This window comes from Sinocyclocheilus grahami, unplaced genomic scaffold (assembly GCF_001515645.1).
Source record: "Sinocyclocheilus grahami isolate Dianchi unplaced genomic scaffold, SAMN03320097.WGS_v1.1 scaffold102.1, whole genome shotgun sequence".
NCBI classification, from domain to species: Eukaryota; Metazoa; Chordata; class Actinopteri; order Cypriniformes; family Cyprinidae; genus Sinocyclocheilus; species Sinocyclocheilus grahami.
In genome coordinates this window covers 2,053,870-2,073,346 of record NW_015505281.1, presented here as the reverse complement: position 1 = coordinate 2,073,346, position 19,477 = coordinate 2,053,870, and the positions used below count along the sequence as shown (strand labels likewise).

The window sequence follows — 19,477 nt, the reverse complement described above, 5'->3', positions numbered from 1 at the left end:
AGAGAGAGAGAGAGAGGGGTGTGTGTGTGTGTGTGTGTGTGTGTGTGTGTGTGCGCGCGAGCGAGCGAGAGAAAGAGAGAGAGAGAGAAATGTACAGTATTTGAAAAATAATGTGTTTTTTGAACATTAAAGCATGTCAACATATTCTGTTACACGAAATACACAAAATAATGATCTTTAAAAAAGCATCATATGACCCCTTTAAGTGAGGTGTCTCACTATGGGATACGCCCTTTCCACGTATTCCTCAGAAGCCCTATTACTCTACGCCAGCCCAAATTGGCTGGCAGACATGATGTTGTGTCTTGGAGTGGCCTCCCCACCCCTCAGTAAAAAGGGAGCGACACGTCACTACGACATTCAAAACAAGCACACCCCTTCCTCACTTCGCTCAGCAAGGAGGGTGATCTGGTGAGACACCTCAAGTACCTTCTAATTACTACAATGTGAATGTGCAGTGAACCATACAAACTACATACAAAAACAATAGGTTACTTGCGTAACCCCGGTTCTCTGATAGCATTAAGAGAGGTGTCTCACTATGGGATACGCCCCTTCCGCTTATTCCTCAGAAGCCCTATTACATTACGCCAGCCCCAATTGGCTGGCAGACGTGACGTTGTGTCTGGGAGTGGCCTCCCCACCCCTAAGTATAAAGGGAGCGACACAACATCACTCCGACATTCAAAACAAACACACCTCTTCCTCGCTTCGCACAGCAAGGAGGGTGATCTGGTGAGACACCTCACTTAATGCTATCAGAGAACCATTTCGGTGTCTCACTATGGGATATCCCAACTCCCGTATTGCCAGATAGCCTGCCTCGAAGTCTCCTGCCAACCACAATCACCACATCCGGGGCTGAACGAGTCATGACTCGTGACTCACGTTCCTACGCTCAATACTGAATGTGCTAAAGTTTGAGCTGTGACATCCAGTTTATAAAACCTTGCAAATGTGAGGACCAACTCGCCGCTTCGCAAATATCCTGTAATGTGACTCCTTTAAATAGAGCCCACGAAGTTGACACTCCCCTAGTTGAGTGTGCACGTAAACCAGGTGGGGACTACAAGGCCCTTACTGGAATATGCCAACAAAATCACCTCCACTATCGTCTCCCCTTAGTAATCGACTTCCCTGTACAAGGTTTCATCCAAGATATGAACAGCTGATCACTCTCCCTGAACCCTCTGGTTCTTTCTGTATAAATGCGTAAAGCACGCACTGCGCACAATGCATTTAACTTTTGCTGTTCTGATGAAGTAAAAGGTGGTGGATAGAAGGCTCTTAACTCAAGAGGAATGATAGCATTAACTATTTTGGGCATGACTACCCCTGCATCCCCAGACATAAACTGCAAACACGCTGAATGCACTGAAAACGCGCTTTGCCGTAGCCAAAGCTACCAACAGTTCCGTCTTAAAGGATAGTTCACTCAAAAATGAAAATTTGATGTTTATCTGTTACCCCAGGGCAATAACTATCCCTTTAAATAACAATATTTTGAAATCAACCTTGTCCAGTTTTGAAACTGGCAAAGCGTGGCGCGAGCCCTTCCTGAACCTGCATACCAAAGGATGCTGCAGCACAGTTTTGTTATCAAAACCAATGTGACAAGCAGATATAGCAGCCAGAAACACTTTTATGGTTGAAAACGCTTTCCCTTGATCTATCAAATCCTGAGGAAATGATAGAACGACTGCCACTGAACACTGAAAGGGAATCTCGTGTTTAGTTGCACACTAGCGCTCAAACACACCCCATTTGCATTCATAGAGACCTAGTCGATGAAGCATTTTGTATGGTTCTAATAACGCTGTCAGACAGACCGGTTGTATTTAAATTGAACCACTCACAGGCCAGGCCCATAGTGCCAGGCGTTCTGGATGAGGATGAAAAATCTCCCCCTCTGCTTGTGACAAAAGATCTGTGCGCAACGGGAGAGACCACGGGTCTTCATACAGCATATATATGATCTCCGCTAGCCAATATTTCCCTGGCCACCTCGGAGCTATTAATGTCAATTTCAGTCCCTCCTCCCTCACTCTGTAAAGTGTTGGGGATATTAACGCTATCAGTGGGAACGCGTAAAGGAGAGTGCGAGGCCATTCGTGCGCCAGCGCATCTATCCCCAGAGGCGCGCTCTGATCTTTCAAAGAGAAAAACAGAGGACACTGAGCATTGTCGTGGGACGCAAACAGATCCCCTGTTGCTCTGCCGTATATGCTCCAAATCTGTTCGACCACTTCCATGTTCAATTTCCACTCCCCGTCGAGGGGATTGCCCCCGGACAGCAGATCTGCACCCTGGTTCATGACACCCTGTACGTGTGTCGCTCTCAGGGATAAAAGATTGGCATTGCTCTATAAAATCAGTTTGCGTGGTAACGTGTGCAAAGAAAGTGATCTGAGACCTCCCTGTCAGTATATGTAAGCCATGACTGTAGTGTTGTCCATCTCACAAGAACATGATACCCTTTCAGAAAAGGAAGAAAATGCTTCAGCGTCAGAAAAACGGTTAGCATTTCCAAATAGTTTATGTGAAGATTGGTCAGTTGTTGACCCCATCTTCCATTCATTATCCTGCCCTCATGAATGCCGCCCCAATGACGCGTCTGTTGTTATGACTTGTCTGGTCTCTCATGAACAGTCTGCCTAAGGGAATAACTATCAGGGCTGAGGCCATCAGTCCTAATAGTCTGAGGCATGTGTCGAAAAGAAACACAGTTTCCCCTCTGAAAATCGGTCATGCAACAAGTGAATTTTCTCACCCTGTCTTCCGACAGTCGTGCTCTGAATGTCAGTGAGTTCAGTGACAGCCCCAGATATATTATAGACTATGTGGGAATTAAAACACTCTTTTCAATGTTTAATTTTAACCCAGTTTCTGTATATGTTCCAGAAGCATAACTATGTGTTCTCTCACTTCTTGCTCTGACCATGCTGTCACCAGCCAGTCGTCTATGTAAGTAGCGAGACGAATGCCTTTCTCCATGAGTGGAGTCAGGGCCCCTTCTGTACATTTTACAAACATTCGGGGGTTGAGAGACAAGCCGAATGGTAGAACCAGATATTCGCATGCCACGCCAAGGAAAGCAAACCTCAGGAATTTCCTGTGGGGTGGATATATATGTGAAAATATGCGTCTTTCAGGTCGATTGACGTAAACCAGTCGCCCTGGCGCACTAATTTTAGGAGTGTAGAATGAGTGAGCATTCTCAACTTGTGCTTCCTTAAGTATTTGTTCAGTGCACGCAGATCTAATATGGGACGAAGAGCTCGAGTCCCTTTCTTTGGGATGAGGAAGCATCTCGAGTAAAACCCACTGTGGCTCTGCTCAGGTGGGACCACTCTTATCCTTAGCCGTCCTTTGGATGAGACATTAAACCGAGGTCCTGACTCTCTGTGGTCATTAAAAATCCCATGGCACTTCTCGTAAAAAGAGTAGGGGTGTAACCCCGGTGTCCTGGCCAAATTCCCACCACTGGCCCTTGTCAATCATGGCCTCCTAATAATCCCCATCCATTGAATTGGCTCTATCTTTCTCTCTCCTCTCCATCTGTAGCTGGTGTGTGGTGAGCGCACTGGCGCCGTTGTCCTTTGGCTGCCATCACATAATCCAGGTGGATGCTGCACACTGGTGGTGGTTGAGGAGAGACCCCCCCCATATGATTGTAAAGCGCTTTGGCTGTACAGCAATACAAAATAAAGCTCTATATAAATGCCTCATTCATTCATTCATTGTCTGCCTTTTGTTCAACAGAGAGGAAATTTCTTCCTGAAGAACATGCTTTAATTCTCCCCGCACCTGAGATTGAATTATCCCTTTGATATGCGGGGGGGTGGGGAAGCAGCAAACTGCAGTCTGTACCCGAATTGTATTGTCCTTAATACCCAGCAGGACTGTGTGCATTCTCGCCAACTGTTTATTTGCCGCATTCTGGTGTCATTGTGTGGCTGAGTTGTGAACGAGTTTGTGGACTGTACTGCGCATGTGTGGGCACTTAGCGCTTGGACAGAGTTTAAGTGTCTCATCACCTCTAAGGGAGCGATAACTCCCCGAGGTGATGTTATACTGTGTTCTGTTAACATGTTTTGTCATATTTTTCTGGGGAATTATGTTTTGCAACATGTTCTGGGAATACAGTGAAAACTTTATTGAGTTTTGAACATGAAAAGTGCTTGTGACTAGCGGGTGGGTGTGCACCACAGCACCATCTCTTGTCCTTTTCACTGCTCTGCTTCCCCTGGCCCAACCGGGCTCTATTTTCCACACAGAACATCTGGGAACTTCGTAACTTATCCCTTGTCGAATGGCTGGACCGCCTGAGCTGTTCCAGGCAGATAGTTCTTCCTTGGCCAGGCAGTTCTCTGTTCTGGGACTCTGCTGTGACCTGCTGCATTCACGTTCGGTCTCTGCCATCTAGGAATGTGATAGCTGGGGGGTGGGTGGGCCATAACTTGTGCAAAGGTCTGCCGAGGTGGTGGAGGGGGTGCAGTCTGTGCCTTTCTAGCTGCAGAGCTGCAAAGCCTCATCATCCCTCTTCTTTTCCTCGCATCTCTTTTGCATTAGTGTCAGAGCCGAGCCAAAAATGCCCTCTGCGACCACCGGTGCATCCAGGATGGCTTATTTTTCCCTGTCAGAGAGATTCACCAAGTTAAGCCAACGTCCTCTCTCTTGAATGACCATTGTGGCCATGGCCTTGAACCGCGCATCTCTGAAGATGCAGAGAAAGATCCGTAGCAACACAGATCTCTTACCAGTGCATCTGACCTGGCATGGTCGACGCTTCGTCCTGCAATTCCACTTGGTACATGGTCAGCATAAAGGGTCGTCTTCAGAGGCCTGACAGAGAGAGCAACTGCTTTCTAAGCACGTTCCGTCATGCTAGACTGGAAACGGTGCACTTTGGATGGCAACGTCAGATTTGCAGCCGCTGTGTGCTTTGGGTGCAAGTGCGCAGCAACTAATGGCTCCATGGGGGGCATTCGGAGAAGTCCTCCCTTCTCCATTCCCTCCACATCGAAAGTGGATCCTCCCTGCATGGACATCTTGCTGGTAAACGGTTTGTCCTTCCAGGTCACTGCAACCTCCTCCAGGAGCTCTGGAAACACAGGAAGGAGCTGCCGTGCTACCCGTTTCGCGCTCGGCAGCCTCTTACCCTCGTAGCAAGACTTTACAGTCTCTGCTACCATGGTCGGCCACGTAATGTTTAGTTTCTCTGCAGCGCATTTGCACAGATCTTGCAGATCAACACTGAGAAGCGAGGATGGTGCCTCGTCCACATCTTCCGTGGATCCCGCCGGGGTGAGGGGTTGTGCCGGGTGCGCAGGGGGGAGGAAAGGGGAGTCCTTGAAATCTTCCTCTTCTTCAGAGAGAAAAGTGCCGAGTGGGAGCGGAGCGGTGTGATTTTGACTGGAGCGAGGAGCGGATTTTTTAAAAGTCGGAGCGTTGGGGTTTTCACTCGCTCCAAGAGCACTCCACCACCGCTCCATCATGAGTACAATTTGTGCCAATATAACTGCATATTTAGCAAGAATTCACATGTTAAACCTATTTAGCTAGCTTGATAGAGAAGGATCACTCAAATCAGAAAGAATGTGAAGGCTATGATGGCGGCAATGGACATGAGCAGGATGTTATAGTTCTCATGGAATTTGTTTGTTCCTTCTAGATACTGAATATTTTCAGATGAAAGCATGATTTAAACAAGTAGGCTACTACAACACTTATGTCAGGGGCTGGCGTCTGGTGTTCTCCCTCTCACCACCAGAGGTCGCCATCTCCCATCCTCCCGGACTCTTTCTCCGTCACCTTGACACCACACACCTGGGCACCCACTCACACACACACACACAGCTGTCGCCCATCCGGGACTCCATCACCTGCACTCCACACACCTGTGCACACACTCACTCTCACACAGCTGTGGCCCGTCACGAGGACTATTTAGGCGCCTTCCCCACGCCACTCGGGGCGGATGATTAATGTTGGTATAATGTTTGGTTGATGCGGTTACGAGCATTATACTGTTTGTTTGTAGTCACGAGGGGTACGAGTGTTTCTAGTGTCTGTTCCGGGACTGATGCAAGCCAGAGGTGGCCGTTTTGCATCAGTGCCCATTTGCGTGTTTCTAGCGTGTCTCAGAGTCTTAGCTCTGTTTATGTTCTGTTTTTTCCTTTGTTTTCCCTGGCAGTGAATAAAAGCCTGCACTTGGACCCAAAACCCTCGTTCACACGGTGTCTTTCTTGACCGCGCCGTGACAACTTATTCATATGCAATCGCTCTCAATAATGCATTCAAACAAATGTAATCTTACAGTGCTACTTCATCTGTATCCGATTTCGAATGAGCAGAAATCTGTAAGAAATGCATCGATCCGTAGGTAAAATAACTGACGAAAATGTACTGTTATTTTCATCACAAACTAAATTTGAACTGCAAAAAGCTGCGATTATACCTTTTAATGCTGACAACCATGTAATTAGCTTGTCATGTGGTAGGAAAAATGTTTGCACACTAGTGTTCCAATAAACCTCTTTAAAACTCTCGTTATTTTATTTTTTAATATATGTTATGAACAGAACTGTGATATTTCAAATATACTGTGTGAAGGCGGAGCGGTGTTTCTGAGATCAGTGAGTGCGGAGTGGAGTGATTATTAAATGCTCGGAGCGTGGAGGGGAAATTGTAGCTGCTCTACTCCGCTCACATACTCTGCCGGACACAGCCACACAAATGTGGCTTTTTGTTAATGACTTAATCTTACTACAGGATTTAACACAGAGTAACAGCTTACTACCAGTTACAAAAGATACTGTAACAGTCTGTCACAGGCAATTGTAGTTGTATTTTTCATCAATTAATTTCTTAAATGATCCTTTGACTATGTTCTGGCCCGCCATCTAGTGGCAAATTATTTTTTGGTCCGATGCCTGACTTACTTGCTGCTTGAAAGTTTCTGAACCCTTTAGAATTTTCTATATTTCTGCATAGATATGGCCCAAAACATACTTTTGCACAAGTGCTGAAAGTAGGCAAAGAGAACCCAATCAAACAAATGGGACAAAAATATTTTATTTGTCATTTATTTATTCAGGATAATTATCCAATATTACATATCTGTAAATGGCAAAAGTATGTGAATCGCTAGGATTATTTTACGATGGCCAGCTGGAGCGCCCATGAGCTCTGCTAGAGGGCACTCCATCTCTTACCGTTACCATTCACCCCAGATTCAATTTCCTAGGTTCCTTCTGCCCCAGGAACTCATGATCAGTTGACACCTGTTTCATATCAGGAGGACTATTTAAGATGCTCACACAGACTCATGTTGCTGAGTCATGTTTTTTTATCTTGGACTGTTTACCTGATTTTTATGATTGTTTTGCTGCCTGTCCTGACATTTGCCTGTTTACGGATTACTCTTTTTTTCTTTGCCTGGATATTACTATTACCGTTTGCTGATACTGGACCCTGCCAGACCAGTCATGGACCCAGCAATAAGATTTTTCTCAAGGTAATCGGCCCCTTGAGGATCACATCCAGAACTTTCTAAATGTTGCTTATCACTCTGACTTCCTGGATTTGCACTCATAGGTTTATTTTGTCATTGACTAAATGAACCATTAAGAACTGAAATAATTTGCCATAGTCCTCGAGGCTAGCTATGTCAGTTTTCAGATTATGCCCTGCTGTTATGTGCACTATGGGAGAAGCAGAGGACTGTAAAACCCCAAATAGTTTTTGGAGGGTCCAACATCGGCAAGCTCCAGTGGCCATGGAGCTTGGCTCATCAGGGCTACCACCATGTCCAGCTATTAGGATAGCAACTCCTGTGTTTTCTGCACTGTCCTGTCCTGTGGCCCCCTCACCTGAATCTCTTCTCAAGATGGCTGCCAGCCCAGAGACTTTCCACAAAATGGCTACCATTCCAGAGTATCATCCTGTCATGGCTGCCGTTCCAGAGTCTCGTCCTGTCTTGGCTGCAATTCTAGAGCCTCATCCCGTCATGTCGACCATGCCTAGAACCCCGAAGTCAGTCGTTCGAGACTGGCACCCAGCATGGAGGACCCACGGCTGGTGTCGGTGCGAGTTGCTGGCATTCCGGTGACCTCAGCACTCTCAAGCACCACGGCCACAACGCACTCAAGCCTGCCGGCCGCTAAGCTCTTGAGCTCACTGGTCTCAGCACTCACAGGCCCCAAACCTCGATGTGCCATCTGTCTCGGAGGTAGACAGTGTGTTCTCTGTTTTGCTTGTGATGGCTATGGCCATTCAATGTGTTTGGGCCGCACACACCACCACAGTTCCCCCAGAGGTGGCAGGTTCTGCTGCAGAACCTCCTGAGGTGGTGGCATCTGCTCCGATCCCCGAATCCATTCCCGAGCCTGCTCCAGTCCTTGAATCTGCTCCAGAGTCCACTCTAGTCCTTGAATTTGCACCAGAGCCTGCTCTAGTCCTTGAATTTGCACCAGGGCCTGCTCTAGTCCTTGACTTTGCTCCAGAACCTGCTCTAGTCCATTAGTCTAATCTCGAGTCTGCTGCAGTCCCTGAGCCCTAACCAGAACCCGCTCCAATCCCTGAGTCCACTCCAGAGCTCGTTCCAGTCCCTGAGTCCACTCCAGAGCTGCTCCAATCCCTGAGTCTGCTCCAGAGCCCGCTCCAGTCCCTGAGTCCACTCCCAAGCCTGCTTCAGTCCCCGAGTGCGCTCCAGCTCTCCCAGAGTTGGCAACTTTCATTACAGAACCTCCCATGGCAGTGACGTCCACTTCAGCTCCTCCCGAAAAAGCAGCGGCACTCTTCCCTGAGCTCTCTGTGTTCCCTGTCAGTTCTGTTCTGACCACGGACACTATCTTTGAACGCTCCCTGTTTCCTGATGCTCTGTTATGGCCGCAAATGCTGTTTCTGAACTTTCTGTGTCTATTAAAGCTCCTACTGCTTCTCCAGAGGTGGCAACATTTGTTGCATAATCTCCAGAGGTGACAACTTCCACATGGACCTGACCCTCCATCCCTCCCCCTGTTCCGCCTCTGCTCCAACTCCCTACTGAACTCAAGTCTCTTCCTGTTGAGGAGCGTCCTGAAGCTGCTTCTTAGGTGGGGGGGGGGGGGCTCTGTTACGATCGCCAGCTGGAGTGCCCATTAGCTCTGCTAGAGGGCACACCATCCCTTACCGTTACCACTTACCCCGGACTCCATTTCCCAGGTTCCCTCTGCCCAGGAACTCATTATCAGTTGACACCTGTTTCATATCAGGAGGACTATTTAAGATGCACACACACACACACACACATTGCTGGGTATTGTATGGCTATTGAGGGAGGAGTTAGCCTGTAACGTTTTCTGGTTTCTGTGTTTCCTGCCCGTGTTTTCTTGCCTTGCCTTTGTGTGTTTTTTTTTAACTTGGGCTGTTTACCTGGTTTTCACAATTGTTTTGCTGCATGTCCTGACACTTGCCTGTTTATGGATTACTATTTTGTCTTTGCCTGGATATTACTGTTTGCTGGTACTGGACCCTGCCTGTCTGACCACGTTTACCAATAAAGCCTGCATTTGGATCCATAATTACGTTGTCATGCTTGACATCTTTTAACGTTACAGATTAGCTGTTAATTTGAAGGTGAAATTAGAGTCCATCTGTCCAGAGGTGTTTTCACTGAGGTGACTATCAGGTGTCAGGTCATGCTCAGTTTTATTTAAAGAACAGGGATCTATCATGTTTGTGGAAGTGAATCATGGCAGAGTTGCTGTTCCTCATCAGACTAGAAAATGTTACAAAGCCATCTCTCTTTTTGGCATTTTGCCTTTATTTGATAGAACAGTGGTTATACAGGAAACATAGTTGGAGTGAGAGAGATGGGGACGGGATCGGGAAAGGTCCGCGAGCCGGGACTTGAACACAGGACACCAAACGCAATGTGTTGATGCGTTGCCCACAAGGCTATCAGTGCCGACGACAAAGACATCTCTAAAGAGTTTGGACTCCACAAATCCACAGTCAGACAGACTGTGTAAGTTCAGTAAATTCAAGACCACTGAAAGCCTTCCCAGGAGTGATTGACCAACAAAGATCACTCTAAAAGCAAGATGTGCAATAGTCCACAAGGTTTCAAAGGAAACCAGGGTGACTTCTAAACAGCTAAAGGCCTTTCTCACATTGGCCATTGTTAATGTTTATAAGTCCATCATGAGGAGAACACTGGAGAACACAACCATGGTGTGCATGGCATGAGTTGCAAGGAGAAAGAACAGAAAGAGCATTGCTGCCCATCTGCAGTTTGCTAAATATCATGTGGACACGCCAGAGGCTATTGGAGAAAGTTTTAATGGAAGGATGAGACCAAAATATAACTTTTTGTTTTAAATGAGAAGTGTTATATTTGGAGAAAGGAAAACACTGCATTCCAGCATAAGAATCCTATCCCATCTTTAAACCATGGTGGTGAGAGTATAATGGTTTGGGCCTGTTTTGCTGCATCTGGTCCAGGACGGCTTGCCATCATTGATGGAACAATGAATTCTGAATTATACCATCAAATTCTAAAGGAAAATGTCAGGACATCTGTTTGAGAAATGAGTCTTAAGAGAAAGTGGATCATGTAGCAAGACATTGACCCAAGCACGGGTCGTCCTACTAAAGAATGGTTAAAGAAGAACAAATCTGATGTTTTGGAATGGCCTAGTCAAAGTCCAGACCTTAATCCAATTGAAATGTTGAGGAAGGAGCTGAAGCAAGCAGTTCATAGGAGGAAACCCACCAGCATCACAGAGTTGAAGTGGTACTGTACTGAGGACTGGGCTACAATTGCTACAAGCTGTTGTGCAGGACTGATCAGCAGTTACAAGAAACTTTACATGCAGTTATTGTTGCAAAATGGGGTCACACCAGATACTTAAAAGCAAAGTTTCACATATTTTTGTCACTCACAGATATTTAGCAATAGATTTTCTTTTAATAAATGACAAAGTGTATATTTTGTCTCATTTGTTTGATTGGGTTCTCTTTGTTTACTTTCAGGACTTCTGATTATGTTTTGGATCATATTTATACAGAAATATCGAACATTTTGAGGGGTTCACAAACTTTCAAGCAGCACTGAATCTGTTGATTAATCTTTCCATACGTATGTATTACAAATGTTTAAAGCACAACAAATCAGATTTGGATGGTCTCATATCTTACCTAATACTCAGCCAAGAGCAAGGACAACTTCTTGTTACAAGCAGGCACTATAATGTGTAAATTTATGCCTATTTGCTTATAACTCACAAACCACAAAGACCAGAATTAAGTCATTGAATTCAGTAAAATTATATATTGATTATTCTTTTATATTTTATACTGTAAATGTGTCTGTTTATGTTTATTTTTTGTTTTAGGCCCTTACATTGAAAGTGCTTTTTTGAGGATAATTGCCAAATCTATTCAATTCTGGTGGCCATAATTAAACCTACAATGATTTTATCAAAGTTCAAATTTGGCATGCTTTAACCTGGTACAAGTGCTAAGTTTTTCCACAAGCTTTTATTTTATTTATCTTCACTTCCTTCTCTTGCCTGCACATGCAATGTTAGGGCTTTCCCTAGAATCTAGATGATTCATCAAAAGTGATGATAAACGTTTATAAAGTGTATGAAGCACCTTATAAACCTGTTCATTCATCATTAATGGCTAGGGTTTGCTCTAATAATAAGACATAAACAAACAAGGAAATTCAAAATGTTGTAACCTTGCATTTCTCCACACAATAGAGGAAGAACATCTGAGATAAAAAGAAAAACCACTCCCTCTGCGATCATATATAATCCGGCCCTGCTGAGGTCTGATTTAGTGAAAAGGTTCATCAGACTCAGTGATTTGCTCTTTCACAGCAGTTCTACATCAACATCATGGGTAAGTCATACAATATCAGGTGCTGACTGTTATTATACAATATTGTCTCAATAATGAGGAGCAATTTGTGATAGTGTAAAACTGCTTGAATATTCTGTATAAATAATTATTTATTGACTTGAAAGGGCTTGATATTTTCCATGTTCATTTTAGCATACATTTATGGAGACGTCATGAAAATAGACACCACCGGTGCATCAGAGGCGACAGCAAAACAGGACAAATTAACCATAAAGGGTGAGAATGCATGACTGCATACAAATCACTTATGGCACTTTTGTTTCATTTGCCAATATATGCAATGAGCGTCATGTTACAACATGTTTAAAAATGATTTAAATATGTCATAGGGGTTGAAGCCTCTAAAAAACTGGCTGAGCACGATCTGGCCCGGGTGGAGAAATACAAGAGTATGATCACTAAAGTTGGCAAAGCAAAGAAGATGGATCCGGCTGTGATTGCTGCCATTATATCTAGAGAGTCCAGAGCTGGAGCCGCCCTGAAGAATGGATGGGAACCCAAAGGCAATGGCTTTGGCCTTATGCAGGTTCATTACAACTATAAATCTACTCTATTTAAAATGTAATTAGACCTAAGATGAGGCTTATACATGCATGAGTGTGCACATGAAATAAGGTTTAAGGTGTTTAAGTTGTCACAATAATCATCCATGCAAAGTGTTACTAAATATTTCTGCTGTTTCAAAGCTCCTTTTTTTTCCAGGTTGACAAAGGCTCCCACACTCCGGTTGGTGCATGGGACAGTGAGCAGCATGTCACACAAGCTACAGAGATACTCATTGGCTTCATTAAAGAAATTAAAGTCAATTTTCCCAAGTGGACACAAGAGCAATGCTTTAAAGGTAGTACACTTCCACTCTTAGAAACCACAAATGTGTCTTGTTTCAGAAACTACGCACATTAGATTCATCAGCGAGAAGTGCAAGAATGCTGATTTGAAAGATGAATTTAGAATGAATGAATGAATTAATCAATCTTAAATTGTCTTTAAAAAGTTCAATGTAAATAGAATGGTATCAGTCTGATTTAGGTTTTCGTGTCTGTTTCAGGGGGAATAGCAGCCTATAACAAAGGTGTGAGTAGAGTCACTTCATATGAGAATATCGATGCCAAACCCACCACTGGACTAGACTACTCCAATGATGTTGTTGCCAGAGCCCAGTGGTTCAGAAGCAAGGGTTACTGAAGAACAGCTGTTGCTGAGCTGTTAAACTCTTGTGAAATATATACAATGTATCAACTTGACTGAATTACTCCTCATTATTGAAGTTACTGTATTTGTGTCACTTAAACATAGCTTCTGAGTAATACAATCCCTTTTAATATCTTTGTTTTCTGGATTCAGTAAGTAATCCAATAACTAAGAGCTAAATTACATGTCACTGCATATGATATGATGAAAGAAACTTTTTTTCCCACTCTTATCAGCAGTCTTGCCATATTCACATTGAAATGACCACATATTCTACATTGTTCCTGGTTTTCAGTCACATGACTTGCACGGAAGCCTGCAGAGAACTGATGGCCTGCCAATTTTCCATCTAATTCATGTCATAAACATTTAGATAACCTCTCAAATGAATATGTGTGAATAAAATTCAAGTTTTGGGCACTGGCGATCCATATAAAGCACCCACCACTGTATTCCAATCACTAAAAACAGCGAGACATTCTAAAACACTTAACATGAGAAAACACATAATAACATAGTGAGACAGTGAAATTAAAAGATCAAATTCCGTGTACACCTAGTAGGTCAGAATATGAACGCAATGTGTTGTTTATAATAGTATTCTATGGGAAAATGCTTAATGTGAAACTATGTGCATTGCATTCATATTTTGGTTTTATTTGTTTGCCTGTAAAATAGACTTGTTTCTACAGACACACCCAAGAGCAGAACAGCTCTAGTGTTTTCAGCAGCACTGCTTACAACACGGTTACAGCTGTAGAGATGCAAGCTTTGATTCCAAATGTACAAAGTAAGATACGGTGTCAATGGTGAAACTTTTAGATGCTTCCTCTAATGCAATGTCTTGTTCCCTTGGTTATATCTGTAATTGCCGTTTTTAAATGCAATTACTGGTATCAAAAATTAGATTTTGTTTTAAGAAGGCCATTGCTGATTACAAAAATCTTTACTTTTAAAAGTGAAGACTGAAGTTTTGATATCCTTACAATACTTCTTATCCTGTGTGATTAAATGTGACGTAGCTTGCCATATCCACGAGGCTCTCTACAGGCCGTGAATGCAGCAGCAAGCAATATTATATTCCTGCAATCCCAGAGGCTCCAGTTTCAGAACCGCAAATCTAGGACCCTATTTTTTTGTGACAAAGCCATCTAGCCAATTCTATTCCAACAGAGGAGACCTGATTTAAACATCAAACAGATGTAAAGATTCATAGAAACTATTCGTTTTTTTTTTTTTATCTTTCCTTCTTATTTTTAATGTAAGAGCTGGTGTGAACTTGTATGCTTGGGGTAATGTCAGCAATCTCCATTTAAAGAGCATAGACAGTAAAGCATTTTTACATATGGTTACCATTTTTAAATGTTCTTTTTATAATTTTTTTTGCCTATTTGTTGTTGCTTGTGTTATAGTCACATCTTTAATATATTGTATAATATATTAAAGATGTGACTATAACCGTATATATGAACTGTATTCAAATTGAAATATTATAGCTGGACATTAAAGTTTACAAAAGAAAAGGACAGAAAAAAAAACATCTAGGTTACACGTACTCATTTTACAAAAAGTGGGCCTCTACTATAATGTATTCGCTGTTTGAATAACCGTGGAAAGGAAAGCGTTATAATTAGCTAGTAAATTACAATGTTTCATTAAATTGTGGTCATGTTAAAATTCAGTCGTATTAAAATTGTTTTATGACACACCCATTTCTGATACTTGCCTAAAATAACGGGTTTGTGACATGCGTTGTATTTATAGGCCTATGGCTACTTTTAGCCCTTATAGGGCCTTTGTTTTCCACTCTCCGCCTGTCCCTGAATAATTAAACTAAATCAATCTATTACGGATGTCACGAATAAAGTTAAAGTCTAATGAAAAGTGTAGATTAAACTAAATCTATTAGGCTACGGCTGTCTCGAATGAAGTGAAAGTGAAAGTTAAATGAAAAGTGTGGACTAATTGTATTACGGCTGTGTCGAATAAAGTGAAAGTGAAAATAAATGAAAACTGGCGATTAAACTAAACCTATTACGGCTGTGTTGCGCATTATAACCAGTCACATGTGATTCCGTTGAGTTTATAAATGCAGTAGCCAATCAGAGGCGTTAGATGAGTCATCGCTGACTGAATCCTGAGCTCTTGCAGAGAACTTATACTCTTTTTGGCTCTTGTGAATTATCTCATCAAAGAAAGTGCAGATGTACGAACGATGCAAGTAAGATTAATTTCACAGTGTAGACAGCTTCGCTGATTATAACAGATTATAGTTAACAGATTACACTAACATTAGGCTACTTTTAGCCTTTTTAGTTGGTTCACCCTCCGCCTATGCATATAGACTAGAATTAAATAATTCATAAAATTATATATTTATTTCTTTGAAAATATTGCATTTATAATTTCAGTATTAATACAATTGCAGACAGTATAAACATATATTTCAAAATGTTTGTAATGTACTTGCCTCATATACAGTAAATGATTAAAAAATGCATGTTTCAAATCAAATATATAGAGGGGAAACATACAGTAGTCTACTTCTTTTCAGAGATTCAAATACTGTCAATTTTGATCAAATTTTGGCTATTGGGGCCCATAACTAAAAGTCCAAGAAAAGTTTAAATTCAGCATGCATTTACACTGGTACAAGTGCTAAGATTTCCCTTTTATTAACATTCATCAAAAGTGGTTATTTATTTCTCCACACTATAGTTGGAAGAACATCTGGAAAAAAGAGAAACAACTGCTTCTGCAATCACTGTATAATCACGTCCTGATTTAGTGACAAGGCTCGTCAAGTTCAGAATTGCTCTTTCACGGCAGTTCTAAATCAACATCATGGGTAAGTTATATAATAAGTTATATAACATAATACATCAGGTGCTGACTGTTTTTATATGATATTGTCTGAATAATGAGGAAATAATTTACTAACTTAATATTTTCCATGTTTTTTCTAGCATGCATTTATGGAAACATCATGAAAATAGACACCACCGGTGCATCACAGGCAACAGCTAATCAAGACAGATTAAACGTAAATGGTGAGAATGCATGACTGCATTCAAATTATATCAATATATAGCAGTATGTAATTTAATTATAACAATGATTTAATTTTCAAAAGGTGTTGAAGCCTCCAAAAAACTGGCTGAGACTGATCTGGCCCGGATGGAGAACTACAAAAGTATGATCACCAAAGTTGGCAAAGCAAAGCAGATGGACCCGGCTGTGATTGCTGCAATCATATCTAGAGAGTCCAGAGCCGGAGCCGCTCTGGAGGGTGGATGGGGTGATCATGGCAATGCCTTTGGCCTCATGCAGGTTGGTTAGAGGAACAGATCTATTCTATTTCAAAATGTAATTAAAAAAATAAATAAAATTTCAGGTATTGAAAATAATCCGTTCTGCTCTTGTCTGCTAATAAGCAGAAACTGTAGGGCAAAGCGCCTGCCCTCAGGACAATTCAATATTGGTTGGACCAATCGGACGCTATACTACAAGACTGTTTTCATCAATTCAATTCAAGTTTATTTGTATAGCGCTTTTCACGATACAAATCGTTGCAAAACAGCTTTACAGAAAATTATGTTTCTACAATATATTAAGTAGTAGCTTGTCAGTGGTGACTATGTCAAATTGATGCACATATGGCAGAAATGTACGGTAAAATTCAGTTAATGACGTAATCAAACCGAGCGGCAACCTCCCGCTCTCTCTCGTGAAGCCAACAAGGAAGTGACTTAAACTGTAATTCGTCAACTGGCCGCTAGAGGCTGGCTGCAAAAGGGAGTCAATCCCATAGACTCCCTATGTTAAAATGCCTAACTTTACAGCAGAAAAAAACATGTTTACAGCCTGGTTCAAAAAAAGATTTTGGTCTATATAGCTAATTTTGCCCTTCATGACAACTGTGAGGGGGGTGATTTTTTTTAGAACTCATCTGTTTAAATTATACTAAGCCTTAAAGTTCTGCTTAATTAAGGGCGTGGCCACTTGAGTGACAGGTGGATTGCCGCTGCTGTCACCACCATCGAGCTAGGTGGGCGTGGTTTCAACAACCAGCTCCCGCCTCTTTGCCCATCTTCGATTATCCGGGAGTAACGCGCGCTGACGCACTGCCAAGATGGCGACGGCCGCCTCCGCCCACTTCTGAGCTTCAAAAACTATCTTCGGAACCCTACGGGTGACGTCACGGACACTACGTTCAAGTTCAAGTTCAAGTTTATTTGTACAGCGCTTTTCACGATATAAATCATTGCAAAGCAACTTTACAGCAAATTAAGTTTCTACAATATTTAGTGTTAGCTTATCAGTGGTGACTGTCAGTTAATGTACATATGGCAGAAATGTATGGAAAAATCAATTAAAGATGTAATCAAACAAACGATGAACACTATTAATAGCAATTATTATATGATGCAATCAAATTTATAGCAAAATGTGGTAGTTCTGTATGTTGTTTCAGGGTTGGTGTCATCTGAGGTCCTCTGAGGGGTTGGCATCATCTCTTCTCAGGTGTTCTGGATCCAGACTGAAGCTTGTGTGGCAAAAACAGAGAAACAAATAGAGATAAATAGCGTAGCTGCTGTTCTAACCAAGCAAAATTGATTTGTTTAACGCAAACTAAAGAATAATAATGTGCATTTGATCAGATATAACTGCAGTACAAGATTATGAGATGCATTATTTATTATTATATGTCTTAATCTAGATTTAGACAGAGAGAGTGTGTCTGAACCCCGAACGTTATCAGGAAGGCTATTCCAGAGTTTGGGAGCCAAATGCGAAAAAGCTCTACCTCCTTTAGTGGACTTTGCTACCCTAGGTACTACCAAAAGTCCAGAGTTTTGCGACCTTAGGGAGCGTGATGGATTGTAGCGTGGTAGAAGACTAGTTAGGTACGCAGGAGCTAACCCATTAAGGGCCTTATAGGCAAGTAATAATATTTTGTAACTGATATGGAACTTAATAGGTAGCCAGTGCAGAGACTGTAAAATTGGGGTAATATGATCATATTTTCTTGACCTGGTAAGAACTCTTGCTGCTGCATTTTGGACTACCTGTAGCTTGTTTATTGAAGATGCAGGACAACCACCTAGCAGTGCATTACAATAGTCCACCTAGCAGTGCATTACAATAGTCCATTCATGACCTCCAGTCTAGAGGTCATGAATGCATGAACTAGCTTTTATGCATCAGAAACAGGTAACATGTTTCGTAACTTGGCAATGTTTCTAAGATGGAAGAATGCTGTTTTTGTAACATGGGAAATATGATTTTCAAAAGACAAGTTGCTATCTAATATAACACCCAGATTTAACAGTAACAGTACACCCGTCCAGTTGCAAATTGTAATCCAAGAGATTCTGTGTACTGTCTTTTGGTCCAATAAGTAATATCTCTGTCTTATTCGAATTTAATAGGAGAAAATTATTATAATTTTTCTCCATTTGCGCTCAAGACTACGAGTTTTTTCTTGAGAGAATGGGTATTACTGTTGTACCATGGCGCAGTACGTTTTTCTCTAACCTTTTTCAAATTGATGGGGGTAACAGCTTCTAATGTATTAGAGAAGATAGTGCCCATGTTGCTAGTCATTTCGTCTAGTTCATGTGTACTTATGGGTACACAGAGCAGTTGAGATAAATCCATGTAAATCCATACGTCCATGTTTTTATACAGTCTATGAATCAAACAGACGATGAACACTATTAATAGCAATGATTATATGTTGCAATCAAACTTGTAGCAAAATTTGGTAGTTTATGTTGTTTCAGAGGTCCTCTGAGGGGTTGGCATCATCTCTTCTCAGGTGTTCGGTCATCTCAGGTCTTTTTTTAAGAGCTGGATCCAAACTGAAGCTTGTGTAATTCCTAGTTACCACGGGATGTCAATTATTTATTGTTGGTATCTGTATCGGTCACATCCGGGACAAAGAGGCAAACAGACAGGTTAACGTAAGTCAGGGAGTTTATTCAACGGAACTTAGGAGTAGCTTCCCACCGAAAAGAATCAACTTAGGAATAAATGGAAGCAGAGAACACAGTCTTATCTGGGGTTGGCACTTTGGTCCTCCGACCGAGAACTGAGGAATCTGAGGCTTGACAGGCAGATCGGGAGGCAAGGAACCCATAGAGAGAAGCTTGTAACCTTGAGACCAGCCGACGAGTGACTGAGGTGAGTGAGTATTTAACTGGTGTGGTAAGTGGGTGCGCAGGTGTCCGTGATCAGTAATCAGGTGATTGTGAGCTGGTGTAGGAGGCTGATTCGGCTGGTGAGGCAGGTGTTTCCGTGACATTACCCCCCCCCCTCGAGACCGATGGCGAGGACGACCGCGGCCCCTGGGAGCAGGACAGTCAGG

General features: G+C 42.5%; 2 protein-coding genes across 2 annotated transcripts in view; both read left to right on the top strand.

Annotated features, from left to right (window-relative positions):
* The first annotated feature begins 11,820 nt into the window (after positions 1–11,820).
* Positions 11,821–13,328, top strand: LOC107588354 (lysozyme g). Its single transcript, XM_016276424.1, has 5 exons — positions 11,821–11,895; positions 12,049–12,132; positions 12,246–12,442; positions 12,619–12,757; positions 12,965–13,328. The coding sequence occupies exons 1-5, from the start codon at positions 11,892–11,894 to the stop codon at positions 13,099–13,101; spliced, it is 561 nt and encodes a 186-aa protein (XP_016131910.1). The 5' UTR covers positions 11,821–11,891; the 3' UTR covers positions 13,102–13,328.
* Positions 13,329–15,831: 2,503 nt separating this feature from the next.
* The window catches only part of LOC107588356 (lysozyme g-like), an 11,037-nt gene continuing 7,391 nt past the window's right edge, over positions 15,832–19,477 (top strand). The window contains exons 1-3 of the mRNA XM_016276427.1: positions 15,832–15,955; positions 16,074–16,157; positions 16,241–16,437. Coding sequence (XP_016131913.1) covers positions 15,952–15,955; positions 16,074–16,157; positions 16,241–16,437 — 285 coding nt within the window. The 5' untranslated portion in view covers positions 15,832–15,951. The remainder of the gene's footprint in view (positions 15,956–16,073; positions 16,158–16,240; positions 16,438–19,477) is intronic.

Bases quoted from the DNA above. Each gene is read 5' to 3' on its own strand.
- LOC107588354 (XM_016276424.1), top strand. The intron at 12,443-12,618 runs GTTCATTACAAC...TTTTTTTTCCAG, and splicing joins ATGGCTTTGGCCTTATGCAG to GTTGACAAAGGCTCCCACAC. The intron at 12,758-12,964 runs GTAGTACACTTC...TGTCTGTTTCAG, and splicing joins ACAAGAGCAATGCTTTAAAG to GGGGAATAGCAGCCTATAAC.